Source organism: Budorcas taxicolor, chromosome 10, assembly GCF_023091745.1.
Source record: "Budorcas taxicolor isolate Tak-1 chromosome 10, Takin1.1, whole genome shotgun sequence".
NCBI classification, from domain to species: domain Eukaryota; kingdom Metazoa; phylum Chordata; class Mammalia; order Artiodactyla; family Bovidae; genus Budorcas; species Budorcas taxicolor.
This window is the reverse complement of record NC_068919.1, coordinates 48003084-48018427: the sequence shown is the minus strand read 5'-3', so window position 1 is coordinate 48018427 and position 15344 is coordinate 48003084. Positions and strand designations below refer to the sequence as shown.

Sequence of the window (15344 nt, the reverse complement as noted above, 5' to 3'; positions counted from 1 at the left end):
GGTGACTGGACTGAGCCCAGTCCTTGCTGGATGCTCAGCTTTCCAACAGGCTGTCTAAGTGGCTCCTCCCTATTTTGGATAGGCACATACCCAAAGGGCACATACCCTTCTACAGCCCCATCATCCCCACCACCAACACACACATACACAGACGTTCTTCAGAAACTTTAGCTGAATGGCTTTATCTTTTTAAAAAATTAAACTATAGTTGATTTACAATATGCTAATTTCCTCTGTACCGCAAAGTGATTCAGTTATATGTGCCTTCTTTTTCATATTCTTTTCTATTATGTCTATCATAGGATATATTTTAAAATTTACTTATTTATTTATTTTTGCCTGTCTGGGTCTTCACTGCCGAGTGGGCTTTTCTCTAGTTGTGGCGAGCAGGGGTTACTCTCTAGTTGTGGCGTGGGGGCTTTTCACTGCAGGGGCTTCTCCTGTCGTGGAGCCCAGGCTCTAGGGTGTGCGGGCTTCAGTAGCTGTGGCTGCTGGGCTCCAGAGCACAGGCTCGAGAGTTGTGGCGCACAGGCTTAGTTGCTCTGTGGGATGTGGGATCTCCCTGGATCAGGGATCGAACCTATGTCCTGCGTTGGCAGATGGATTCTTTACCACTGAGACCCCAGGGAAGCCCCTATCATAGGATACTGAATATAGGTTTCCTTTGTGCTATACAGTAGGGCCTTATTGTTTACCCATTCAATACATACTGAATGGCTTGAACTTCATTCCGAATAGAACACTTCCTGACCCACTGATCATTTTCCCAGTCTCTTTTCCTCCAGTGTTTCCTTGCTCAAGCAAGGGTACCACCCTTAACCCAGATAGTCAAAGCACAAAGATGGGCTTCCCTGCTCCCTCCCCACCCACATGCATGCAGTCACTAAATTAGGCTGTTCCTGTCATCTTCATATTCCTCAAATCCATCTACTTTTCTCTGTCTTCTTCACTGCAATTTTCTCAGGTCCCCACACCTGCCATCTTCTGAATGGGTTATTACACAGCCTAGTACTTGGAGCAGTCAACAAACACTTGTGGAATGAAAGACTGGAGGAAAAATGATGCCGGTGATAAAACTGTGGTGACAACCACATGGTGAGCTCCTATTCTATACCAAGCACTGTGGAGGACACTTCACAAACGTGATTCACATGCAATTCCCAACTATACAAAGCAGGTGTTTTTATGTCTATTTACAAATAAGAGAATTCCAGTTCAGAGAGGTTAAGCCATCTTTTCAAAGTCACACAGCAGTCGAAGGAGAGGAGCCAAGATTTGAATTCTTGAACTCTGGGTACATCTTAACCCAAAGGCCAGAGACGTCTTAATATACTACCCAGAAGACAGGCATACAAAGATACGGGGCAGACCAAAAACAGATAAACAACAAACAGGTTAAAAAGCTTCACTTTTCAGTTGTACAAAGTTCCATATAATGGTTCAGACATGAGCTGCGGGAGATGGCATTTTATAGGGTATCAAATACTAGGTTTATACAAGTAGGAAAACAACTTTCCTTTGCTAGGTCTCCTTAATAAAAGACTTTGAAATAGATGTGACATTTCCTATTGGGGTTGTTAATATCTTTGCCCCCAAGCGGGCCTTAGCGACAGAGACCTGTAAGTGTGGCTGGGAAGGTGTTGGGGTGGGGTTCTGGCTCTTAGGGGCTCCCCTCCTGCTCGGGGCTCCTTCCCAGGGAGACACAGGCTGAAATGCTGATCTGATGTTTGGTCTTTTGACAATTTTCACTTAATGAATTGATTCCTACAGTTCATTAACATACCCACTTCCACTTCTGTATACACATATGTCTTAATTAGCTGCTCATTGGCTGTTTAATTACAAGAAAACAGCTGACAGCTGCCTTGCTGAATTCTAATGGCAGACGCGTTGGAACGGCTACACATTTGCTTTTGACAACCAAGATTTATTCATAACTCTATGATTTATTGTGAATGCTCATATGCCTGAGTGGATTATTGTATTTTCCAAGCCAACTGAAATGTTGGGATCTGGGAGACTATGGAGGTGGGAATCCCTCTCATTTCACTCCTGAGGCTGAGAAGAGCAGAGAATCCTAGCTGGAAAGGTATGAATTCAATTTCAGTTTTATTTCTTTGGGGAACTTCCGGTTGGAATGTTCAGAAGTATGGAGGAGAGCAAAAAGACATATCTTTGGATAAACGTGGGCTTGAAAGTTAAGGATTTAAAGTTAAGAAAGAATATAACTGGCAACTTAATTTTACTGAGGGGGAAAGAGAGGGCATGCATAGATTAAAATCAAAGAAAGGAAGAGGCAAAAGAAATGATAAAATTAAAGTGGGGGGAAGCAGGAATAACATTCCAAAAGGAAGCAAAAGAAAAGGGAAATTTGTTCTTTAGGAAAAAAAAACAGGAAACATCATTTGCCAAAGTGCGCTAGTATGGCCCCACACTCAGGCAGCTGGTAGCAATAAATCATGGCAAGATGGATCTTCTCAACTACTTTCCCGTTCAGTAGTGACTGAGCTCTCCGGAGAATTGTATGTGCAAATGCTCTCTGATTAAAGCTGACCTCATGTGTTGTATTTGGTAAGAGATGTCTGTTTTGCCATACATCTGGTCATCTGCCATGCTCAGATCCAATCCTGGTGACACATTCAGCAACAGTGATTCCCAAGCAGGCACGAGAGGCCCCACTCTGAGCCAGACACCATGGTACACGCTGTGCGGCACAAGCTCACAAGCCCGGCATTTTCTATGAGCAGAGGCATGATTAAGACCAAACCAAAGAAACCGAAAAAAAAACTAAAAACAAAAAAGCCCCTCAAATATCCAAATCATCTGGATGCAAATTGGGGTCTAACACATCCAACCACTTGCGCACGTATTTCATCACAGGCCTGGAATATTTTGCTAAATAAAAAATTTGTTCTTACCACCTGTCTATAACAGAAATGAAATTCTGATGTCACAGGATATAACAGCCAAATCTAATTTTCATTTTAAATGGCTAGCTCTAATACTGGGGCCAAGTGCTATAAAGTACTGAAGTAAAAATGTTGAGCATAAATGTACTAATGCTGTAAAGTGGACAAGACTGACCCAGGGTGAGTGAAATTTTACAACTGAAATGAAAATATTAGAACCCTTAAAAAAGAAAAACAATTTGGGCCTAAAAGGAACATTTGTGGATATTTGTTTTTAACCTAAAACATAAACAACTCCAGAAAATGCTTTAACTCTTTAACAGGAAAAAAAAAAAAAGTACTGATTTATATGTTCTGGGATATCTCTGAAAAGACTTGCTAATTTCAGACAGAATATTTGTTAATGCAAAAAAAAAAAAAATTCCAAGTTCTCCCTTTCCTGCGTGGAAGACAAAGTTTTCATAAGACATCATCTTAAATGTATTAATTGATGAATAAATATTTGACACATGCATGGACTCTATTCTTAGACTTATCACAGGTAAAGGGTCTTAAATGTAATCAGAAATCAATTTACTAACTTCAGTACTCAACTATACATTATTATTTAAGAAGTTAGGGACTTCCCTGGCAGTGCAGTGGTTAAGACTCCATGCCTCCACTGTAGGGACCATGGGTTTTAAACACTGGTTGGGGAACTAAGATTCTGCATGCTGCATGACATGGCCAAAAACGAAATAAAAATTAAAACTGGCGCCAAAAAAAAAAAAATCCATGATGGACAAAAGTGATCAAAATTTAAAAAAGAAGTCATAGTTGAATGATAATCATAGTTAACACTACCATATGATATGTAGGAAAGTTGATATGAGAATAAATCCTAAGAGTTTTCATCACAAGGAGAAAAAATTTTCCCTTTCTTCTTTTTTCTTTTTTTAAAAAATTGTATCTGCAGTTAACCTTTGAACAATGCAAGGGTTAGGGGTTGTAAACCCTCATTTAGTAAAAAATCCAAGTTTAACTTGACTCCCTGCAAACTGAACTACTAATAACAAATATTTAACAAAAATTTTGCATGTTGTATGAGCTATATAATGTATTCTTACAATAAAATAAGCCAGAGAAAAGAAAATGTTATTAAAAAATCACAGGGAGGAGAAAATATACTGACAGTCCTCTATTGTATTTATCAATACCATAAGTTTATGTCTTTTGTTTTCAAGATGAATTGTCTGTCAGTATCTACATCCATATTGTCATATACAGTATAGGAGATGTTATATGCATTAACAACAGTAGACATCAAATATGAAAAGATAACATTAAAAAGAAATTCATATTTATTTACAATTTCTCCTAAGTATTATTTATTGAAAAATATCTGTGTGAGTATAGGTCAGTGGACCCATGCAGTTCTAACTCAAGTTGTTCAAGCATCATATGTGTATGAGAAAATGAATGTTAGCTGAAATTATTTTGGTAACCATTTCACAAGATATGTAAATCATACTATCAAGGCTGAATGCCTTAAACTTACACAGTAACATATGCCAATTATTTCCCAACAAAACTGGGGGAAAAAGTTATGGTAGAGCCCCAAAGACTAAAAGAATATGAATGTGGAGATTCCTTAAAAAACTGGAAATAGAACTGCCTTATGACCCAGCAATCCCACTGCTGAGCATACACACCGAGGAAACCAGAATTGAAAGAGACACGTGTACCCCAATGTTCATCGCAGCACTGTTTATAATAGCCAGGACATGGAAGCAACCTAGATGTCCATCAGCAGATGAATGGATAAGAAAGCTGTGGTACATATACACAATGGAGTATTACTCTGCCACTAAAAAGGATACATTTGAATCAGTTCTAATGAGGTGGATAAAACTGGAGCCGATTATACTGAGTGAAATAAGCCAGAAAGAAAACACCAATACAGTATACTAACGCATATATATAGAATTTAGAAAGATGGTAACGATAACCCTGTATGCGAGATAGCAAAAGAGACACAGATGTATAGAACAGACTTTTGGGCTCTGTGGGAGAGGGAGAGGGTGGGATGATTTGGGAGAATGGCATTGAAACATGTATAATATCATGTAAGAAATGAATCGCCAGTCTGGGTTCAATGCAGGATACAGGATGCTTGCGGCTGGTGCACTGGGATGACCCAGAGAGATGGTATGGGAAGGGAGGTGGGAGGGGGGTTCAGGATTGGAAACTCATGTACACCCGTGGTGGATTCATGTTGATGTATGGCAAAACCAATACAGTATTGTAAAGTAAAATAAAGTAAAAAAAAAAAAAGAATATGGATGAAAAACTGTGTGTGTGTTTTTTAATCTTGAGATAAAGGTTTCATCATTATCCTCTAAGCAGCCACTGTATCTAATACTGAAGGTAGGAACTGAAGTCAGATGATAAACAGAACCATGTCTCAAAAGAAAAGTGAAAAAGAAAGTGAAAGTCACTCAGTCATGTCTGACTCTTTGCGACCACATGGACTGTATCCATGGACTTCTCCAGGCCAGAATACTGGAATGGGTAGCCTTTCCCTTCTCCAGGGTATCTTCCCAAACCAGGGATCGACCCCTGGTCTCCTCCATTGCGGGGGGAAATCTTTACCAGCTGAGCCACCAGGAAAGCCAAGAATATGGAGTGGGTAGCCTATCCCTTCTCCAGTGGATCTTCCCAACTCAGGAATTACACCAGGACCTTCTGCATTGCAGGCAGATTCTTTAAAAGCTGAGCTACCAGGGAAGCCATATCTCAAAAGAAAGCCTCAACCATAAACATGTTTGTATTCACTTTGAAGAGCCAAGTGAACCCTGAAAAGCAGCCTCTCATTTTATTTCTGGCCTTCTCCTCTGTCTCCATGCTCCACGGCCTGGCCTCTCCTCCCTGGCAAGCATGCCTAGCCTACATGACACCCCCTGCTAGTGCTCACTCAGGGCTGGGACCACTTTCTGTTCCAAAAGCTCAGAAACATCTTTTCTGACAGAGCTAAGCCCTTCTAGGCCTGGATTCAACAGTCTTCTGAAATGCAATATTCAAGGCTTGCCCAATGCTAATACACTGTTTCTTAATTATTTCCAAAGAACAAGGGCAATATTTTTATAATAAAAACCTTGGCATAACAGAGGTCTTAAAAATTTGGGATGGCATACTTGTCTAACCTTATCTTCCACTGTCTAGAGAAAGTAACCCGCTGCTGCTGCTGCTAAGTTGCTTCAGTCATGTCTGACTCTGTGCAACCCTAGAGACGGCAGCCCACCGGGCTCCCCCGTCCCTGGGATTCTCCAGGCAAGAACACTGGAGTGGGTGGGTTGCCATTTCCTTCTCCAATGCATGAAAGTGAAAAGTGAAAGTGAAGTTGCTCGGTTGCATCCGACTCCTAGCGACCCCATGGACTGCAGACCACCAGGCTCCTCTGTTTATGGCATTTTCCAGGCAAGAGTACTGGAGTGGGTTGCCATTGCCTTCTCTGAAGTAACCTGCTACTCTTGTCAAACGAGGCTACTACATCTTGTCCCTAGAATACAACCAAGGCTTGCCCATTTTTAGGCTCTGGATGCCTAGTGGATGTGTGCTTCGTGGGTCACATCTGACTGTGGCCTCACCCTAGTATTGCGTTCTTCATATGCTACAAATGTCTCATCTCCACAAGTAGACTGTGAGCTGCATGAAGGAAGGATTCGGTCATCTTTTTTTTGGTTTGTTTTTGGCTGTGCTGCATCTTTGCTGTGGCAGGTGGGATTTCTATAGTTTTGCCACTCAGGGGCTTTCCCAGTTGCAGAGCATGGCCTCTTGAGTGCAAAGCCTCAGTAGTTGGGCTTGTTTGCCGTGCAGCACATGGGACCTTAGTTCCCCAACCAGGGATCGAACCCAAGTCCTCTGCAATGGAAGCGTGGAATCTTAATCACTGAACTGCCATGTCTCTAGCCACACCACCCTGAAAGCACCCCATCTCGTCTTCTGTGTCTTTAGATTCCTTATAGCATTTATAAAGCACGCCAAGGGGGCACTCGTATTTTCGTTGTTTATATTGGCAGAGCTACATATCAAATTGTGAATGGTCACAAAATCAAGACTGGACTCACAGATGTCCTGGAAATAGTGTCTGACTATTCAGAGCACATTACTCAGGCTGGCCCAAGAATAACAAGCAGCACCAATACTCAGTGAGTGCTTCTTACACTAGCACTCTTGTGAGCGCTTGACCTAAACGTATGTAACAAGAGAGGCACAGAGAGGTTGGGTAGCTGCTCGAACTGGTAAATAGCAGAACTCTGACTTGAACCCAGGCAGTCTGGCTCAAGAATCAAAACATAAGTCTGACACTGTGCCATCTCTCTGCACACAGCCAAAGGGACGTAGAGAGAGTGAGCTGGGAATACTCAGGAACCAGAAAAAGAGCTAAAAAGACAGCTACTTGTGCTGTTCATGTGTAATGCTTACCTGAGCAAGCATGTGGTGAAGACAGAATCATTTCAGTGACTATATATAGGTCCTATGATTTCTTGTGGCTTCAGGTTGTTGTTTTTAAAATGCAATTCAAGATACATTCACAAAGTGACTTTTTTCAGACAAAGACTGAGTCACTTTTTTTTCTCTTATTAGATATCTATTTACATATCTAATCAGAAAAGTGAAAGTGAAGTTGTTCAGTCATGTCTGATTCTTTGTGACCCCATGGAATGTAGCCTACCATACTCCTCTGTCTATGGGATTTTCCAGGCAAGAGTATTGGAGTGGGTTGCCATTTCCTTCTCCAGAGGATCTTCCCGACTCAGGGATCGAACCCAGGTCTTCCGCATTGTGGACAGACGCTTTACCATCTGAGCCACCAGGGAAGTCTAATCAGAAATTTTCCTTAAATTTGATGATTCTATCACAGAGATAAATTATTGACAATCTGTCATGATACAACCATCTCCATCTGGTTAGAATATAATAAATCATTAACACCACTGGCAAAAGTAGAAATTTCTTGACTTCACTCCTACTAGAGATGAAAATGTTAGTTGTTATGTACATACCACCATATATAAAATAGATAACCAACAAAGACCTACTGTATAGACTAGAGGATTATACTCAGATGTTAAAGAATCTGCCTGCAATGCAGGGGATCCAGGTCAATCCCTGGGTTGGGCAGATCCCCTGGAGAAGGAAATGGCAACAAACTCCAGTATTACTGCCTGAAAATCCCATGGACAAAGGAGCTTGGTGGGCTACAGTCCATAGGGCTGCGAAGAGTTGGACACGACTGAGCAACTAACACACACATAAGGGAAAATAATGTGGAAAAGATTCTGAATAACTGTGCTGTACACCTGAAACTACCATGACATTGTAAAGCAACTATACTTCAATTAAAAAAATGTTAATTGAGGCAGAAACTATGGCACAGAACAAATACTACATTCATCAAATATAAACACATACCACTGTATAGATCCTAGACTGGGCATAGGCCCAATCTGTTAATAAAATTAAGTTTTAGTTGTTTTCGATATTTCCACTGTATAAAGTCAATAGTGATGAAAAACAGAACTGCAGATAACCAAAACCACTTTGGCACTGAGGCTGCACAAGACCTGGAAGGGAACCTAGGAAAATGGCAACAGGGAAATAATAGCTGCCCTTTGCTTTCCTGTCACTTTCATTTTGTCATAAATAAACAAAGAAAACACACAATGTTTCTGCCTCTGTAAACAGTGGTACTCAGGGAATCAATTCAAATCTTTTTGAATAGCATGTTGTTAATCTTCAGAACTGCTGGGGTGTTTCCTATGAAGTAGCCTGTGCCCTCTCCCTGGCCCTGCCCTGGATGCCATTCCTAGGTTCTGTATTCAATTGAATTTGCCACATTAAACTATGTGTGGCATTACTGAGAGACACAGACAGAGTGAGCAGCTTTGTCTGCTTGGGACCTGTCCACTTAAGAAAACACCTAGGTGATAGGCAATGCACAAAAATCAAGTCTGCTTGGAACTCCTGGTAGAGGACCACTGCTGGCTATATACCTTTCATCAAGAAGAGCCATGCTAAGCAATTATCCTTCAATTAAAAACAGGGGAAAAAAAAGAGAAAAAAAGAGGCTATGCCATCCCCTACAAGGGACAAGCAGGTCCGAACACAGAGTGGGTGAGGATGACATGTGACAACTGTCCAGTCACATCAGCCAAATTAACCTCAAAAATCAATGAAATGACAGCTGTCATAGACACATCCCTCTCTTCCTTACAGCTTGGGGTAACATAGGCCAAGCAGCTGATTTCATTTGTTTTAATTCAGTAATTAATTTGGAGGGAGGGCAAATTGAGGAAATAATTTATTTTCCTTGCTAATACAGAAACTTGAGGTCTTGAGGGTTACCAGAGAGATGAATAATTCAGTTTCCTTTGAGTAGAAAGTTCTCTATTTCTAAAGATGAGTGAATTAAAAAAAAAAAAAGTGCTTAGTCGGTGTGCGGAAATCTCAAGCGTCCCCCAGGTGAGATTGATAAGAAGCATTTGTACACTTACAAAGTGGTAAATGTTACAGTGAATGATTAGCAATAAAACAAAGGCATAAGGATGCTATGAGGGAAATTTCCTTTAAGTCTCTCGGTAGTTATTTGTGTGTGAAGGTGGTTTTGCATTTTATGACATTGTATTTTCTAATTTCACTAAAGGAAAGCTAACCAAATATGTGGATTTTATTTTTTTTGCTTCAGCCTCCAAATGCTTTAGGGCTAATCCAGGCCTGGTTCAGTAGCAAGCAACTGTCTTCAGTAGCTGCAACTGGCTCAGTAGCAGCAAGCAGTGGCCTCCTGCATGTCTAAATAGCTTCTCTCCTGTTTATTTTGCACTGTTTTATCCTGTAAGCAAGCTGTCTCAAGGCCCTTCCAAGATAAGCAGGAGGATTTAAATCTTAATACATTGAAATTTGAATAACAGAGGCAACCTAGGTGCAGGGGTCTTGAATGATCAGGAGAAACGTCTCTAGTTTCCATTCCCACATTATGCATGTGCTATACATGTTGCCCTGTGATCAGCATCGGTAATGATTAAAACAGTAACAACAGCAAGAAGACTATTAGATTTAAATAGCACTTTTCAGCTTATAAGGACTATTTATAGTTTTTATTTCTATTCTTGGAATAGTTCTAAAAGACAGGAAGAATGTCACTTTATGGATGAAGAAACAGAGTCACTAAAAGAGGAAGACATGCCTAAAACAATAAGAACAAGTGGCGGCCCTGGGACCAGAACTCAGTTCTTCCCAAAAATCTTGCCACAGTTTGACCAGATGTATCAACATCTGTGTGCCAACAATAAATCAGATTTTCAATCGCATTCCCATTAAACTTCTCGGAAACGCTTTCTTATAAAGCTTATAACAGGGACATTACGGAAGTCTTAGAGTCGTCTCTTTTTTGAAAGAAGATAACCAGAGAGATATCAAGGCTGGGACTGGAAGTGACAAATAAGCCACACACTGGCTTATCTCCAGCCTGTTATTTTGATGAGAGGCATTTTATATGTGTGTGTGTGCGTGTGTGTATACACACATGTATCTATACATGAAACTTCCTTCATTGTAATGTGTACCCAATGCTTATTTCGTCCTGTTGTTTCTCATCACTCAAAAGCCAAGGGGTTGAATTTTTAGGCATCGTAGAAGTAAAAAATAAAAGTCACAAAGATACCCCCACCCTGAACATTAATAGAAACAACAACAACAATTAAAAAGGCTTACCTTGCAGCCTTCACATGTAATGACACCGTAATGGATTCCTGATGATTTGTCTCCACAGATCTTGCATGGAATAATTTCAATTTGAGCTGCAACAGAAGCACACAACCAGTTAATTACATTTTCTTTTAAACACCTTATAAAAGCGTTCCCTGATCAGCATTTGTATCGTGAAAACTAATAACCTGCTAAACATTATACTGCATTAACTATTCATTGCTGAACTGTGAGGGTCCCCCTAGAGCCCTGGACTAAATTATGGCTGCTCGTTATATAATAGCTTTCAGGTTATTAAAATGGGTCATTTGAGAAGGTGTTTAAGAACCCACAAGAAAACTGGAATCAGCATTTCAAAGCCTTCAAGAACTGGAGAGTTCACAGTTTAGGCCTCAGAGCAAAGCAGATACTAAAATGTTTCCTCCGATCTCATTTTCCATCATTATTTTTAAAAGGTCATAAATCTGTGTTGGCTAGAGCATTGTAGCTTGGTAGGTGAAGAAAAACAGACTCCAAAAAGTTAAGACTACTTAGGAAAACGATTCAATTCAAGATATTAATAAGTTACATATGTTGGTAAGAATTCCTTACTCATCTTTTTTAAATTAATGGACTTGTCATGTGTTAAAAATTAGTCCATTTGTGTACGATCAAAACCTTTCAACCATAACGTTAATATCTTATCAGAATTTAATAGTGATGAATCTGGACAAACAGAATATGTCGCTTCTGAGTTGTTTACGCTGAAAATTGATTTTCTGGTACAGCGTGCATGTGTTTCTATCTAACTGATTACTTAAAGATGTCTCATACTGGAAGAATAACCAAATAATTAATATATATTACACCAAAGTTCCCAAGTATGATAAAGCACATTTCTAAGCAAACATATTTTATCTTGAGCAGAGTTGGAAAGAGCATAATTAAGGATTAAAAAATAACTTAAGGAATAGAATAATTAGGCAAAACAAAGTACTTGGACCACCTCTTACATATAATTTATGTGTGAAATAAAGAATTGACACTAGGCTAAATATACAGGATGGTAACATTCACCAGTTTACCTGAAACACGCCATTACACTAAATTTATTTCCATGGTTTTCACTACTGGATATTTAGATTATCTACTAAGTCACACACAGAAACACAAATTACAAGTGCCCAAGTATATTTCATTTTCATAAAGACCCTACCTAGTGCCATGCCTCACACAAAGCAATGACTGGTCTATGGAATGTATTGATATTGCATGATGTAACTAACACATGTACACAGAGTCCAATGTCATATTGAGCACAATTTCTTCCAATGTCATATCATATCATATCTAGGGATAATTTCCACAGCCACTTACTCTAGATCTGATGTAATGTTATATTCGATACTTTGAAAGAGCACACATTACTGGACTTAACCTCATTATACAGGATGTGTTCCCGTTAACTTCCTTTCAAGGGGACTACAAGTACCGCAGGGTCTTTTAGTGAGTCCTTTTCCTATCAATCACTTTTAGTGTTGACTTACTTAGTTTCATTGTCCAGAGTTAGACACTGTTCAAAATCTCACATCCAATAAATGTGCCATAAACCCAAAGCCTTCGAATACCCCAATAATGGTGTCTTTGTACACTAATACGTCTATTTGGAATTATGCAGCTCAATATGTTATAAGATCACACTCAAGAAGGAAATGGCAATCCACTCCAGTATCCTTGCCTGGAAAATCTCATGGACAGAGGAGCCTGGTGGGCTATGGGGTCGCAAAGAGTCGGGCACGAATGAGCGACTAACATGAACATGAACACAAAGTTGGCCTCCTCATCTTAGAGACTGGCTTGATTTCTTCAAGGAGAATTCTTTGTTAAATCTAAACTCTAGTAATGTTATACACTTTTGGTTCCTCCAATATTTTTAATATATGGTAGAGGCAAAGTTTTATGCCATAGATTGTTTGCAGCTCTAGAGAGAGATAATTTTGCCCAGTGTTTTTTTAGAGACAAAACCCAAGTGGTAGTAGAAAAAGCCTGAAAGGTGGTATCAACTGAAAGTTATTGCCTGGATTCTCCTATGTGAATGAACTAGTCTATAATGAGAACCAGCCTGCCCCATCCCAAACCCTTAGGAAGAGAATAAATAGACCACACAAAGTACTTGAAAGTGTTCATCATTCAGTCATGTTTGACTCTTTGCGACCCCATGGACTGTAGCCCACCAGGCTCCTCTGACAATGGCATTCTCCAGGCAAGAATAGTGGAGTGGGTTGCTATCTCCCCCTCCAGGGGATGGGACTGAACCTGGGTCTCCTGCATTGCAGGCAAATTGTTTACCATCTGAGCCATCAGGGAAGCCCCATCTACTAAATTCAACTGATGTAAGAAATAAGGAAGACAGACACTGAGCTGCTTCTGCTTATACCTCACCTCAAACTGTATTAAAAATTAGACAAATCTTGTTAGGCCCTTTATAGTTTAAGTCAGCATCAAAGTGAAAAGCAATACTAGCACTAAACTTGGGCCTTTCAAGAGTTATTTTCTTAAAAAAAAAAAAAAAGTTTATTTATCCATCTTTGCGGAGAAGGCGATGGCATCCCACTCCAGTACTCTTGCCTGGAAAATCCCATGGATGGAAAAGCCTGGTAGACTACAGTCCATGGGGTCACGAAGAGTCGGACACGACTGAGCGACCTCATTTTCACTTTTCATTTTCATGCATTGGAGAAGGAAATGGCAATCCACTCCAGTGTTCTTGCCTGGAGAATCCCAGGGACGGCGGAGCCTGATGGACTGCCGTCTATGGGGTCGCACAGAGTCGGACACGACTGAAGCGACTTAGCAGCGGCGGCATCTATCTTTGACTGCACTGGGTCTTCATGGCTTTGTGCTGGCTTTCTCTAGCAATGGGTCTTCACTGCTGTGAGCTGCATTGTGGTGAGAGGGGGCTGTTTTTCATTTTGGTGTGTGGGCTTTCCATTGTGATGGCTTCTTTTGTTGCAGAGCATGGGCTTTAGGAGTTGCAGCACGTGGGCTCAGTAGTTGTAGTGCATGGGCTTAGCTGCCTGGAGTCATGTGGGATCTTCGCGGGCCAGGGATTGAACCCATATTCCTTGCATTGGCAAGGGAATTCTTAACCATTGACCACCAAGGAAGCCTAAGGGTTATTTTCATTTCATCTTAGCAATGGGGAGATCAAGCATACCTATGTAGTCCTTGATAAGATAGGAAAAGCACTAGGCAGGCCTAATAGGGACCACTGAGTAGAACTGTGTATCTGGATCAAATGGAAAATGGTGTACAGTTGTTCAGTGCTTGGACTGCTAGTGAATGATCCAAGAGAAGTGCCATGATGATGTGTAAGGCAGTGACCAAAATGCCTACCAACGGCTCCTGGAATCTTGAAAGTGGTCTGGAAGCCTGGCAAGGAAGGGTTTGCTCATGATGGGGCTGCCCCTGGGATTGGCACCCCAACCCAGAACTTCTACCCTTGAGATGGCTCTCAACCAGGCCAGGAAGAGGTTGGGAGTGGGGGTGGGAAAGTCACTGTGGTTTAAATCCAGAGTTTGGAGTTACTACCACAAAGGACCATTGGCCTAAGCCAGGCTCCCAAACTCTTGCTCTTCAGTCTTGCTGTAGCTCTGGAGGGCACTCTAGCTGAGACATATTTTACAAGACTTTATGGAAGCCAAGATGCTTCCTATGAATGGACTCACTGTAGATTGCCCTGCACTGTCAAGTGAGGGGTGAACTGCCTAGACCTTTGGTCCCTGCACTGTCTTTGTGCTTGGCTCCAGTGGGCAGTGTTGGCCAAAGATTCCAGATTAGAACAAGCTTCCCTAGGAACCTTGTGGTGAGGTGATGGGAGGGTTCATCAAAGCCAGGTTCTGATATTTTAATTCATCGGGTTGAACTATTCTTCTAACCTACCTCTTTGGGTGGCTCTCCTAGCTCAGAAGAAAATTTCAAACGCAAGTGCTCTTTAGGAAATGACTAAAATCCACTTGCCCGCAAAAGCAAATTCTCTGAAAGTGATCTGATCACATGTGTTGATCTTTCCAGAAAGCAAACATTTGCAGATCAGAGCAGGGCACTTACTCAATCTTCCATTCAATCCAACAACGCACAAAAAAACACCTCCTCCTACCTTTTTTAGTCAAGGTACAGAATTCAGACGTATCAAAGAGGAAAAAAAAAAAATAGTCAATGCCTCACAAATTTTTCAAAAGGAAAGCAGTTCAGCTCCACAAATTGATATTTTCAGACCAATAAGAGGGAACAGGACAAAAATCTCCCTGCCCTTCGCTTTCCATCCCTCAGGCTTTTCCATTTTCTAACAGGCAGTGTTGTGTCTTTTCAAAATAATCTTCTTGTAACAAAAATTATGAGTCTTGGCCCATATATATACTGCACATATTAACTCAGCCAGTATTTCAAAGGATGAAATCTGTCCGACACCACTGCTGTCATGAGTATATTGATTAAATTAGTCTACATCCATATTCATTGCAGCAAAGAGAGTTTATTGTGTAGCACGGAATAGCTGAAGCAAGATGCGCACATATAATCATGAATTGGCTTAACAATGAACAATCTTGCTATGAAAAATTCTAATTTCCCCACATTTTCAGCTCTACTGCCTAAATAATTTGCTCTTTCATGCACCCTAAATAATTCAAGCAGCTCTCCACACCTGCA

General features: G+C 40.7%; 1 protein-coding gene across 2 annotated transcripts in view; it reads right to left on the bottom strand.

Moving 5' to 3' along the window:
* The window catches only part of RORA (RAR related orphan receptor A), an 806543-nt gene that overhangs the window by 37405 nt on the left and 753794 nt on the right, over window positions 1-15344 (bottom strand). For both annotated transcript variants that reach the window (XM_052646480.1, XM_052646481.1), the window contains one exon: window positions 10662-10747. In XM_052646480.1, coding sequence (XP_052502440.1) covers window positions 10662-10747 — 86 coding nt within the window. The remainder of the gene's footprint in view (window positions 1-10661; window positions 10748-15344) is intronic.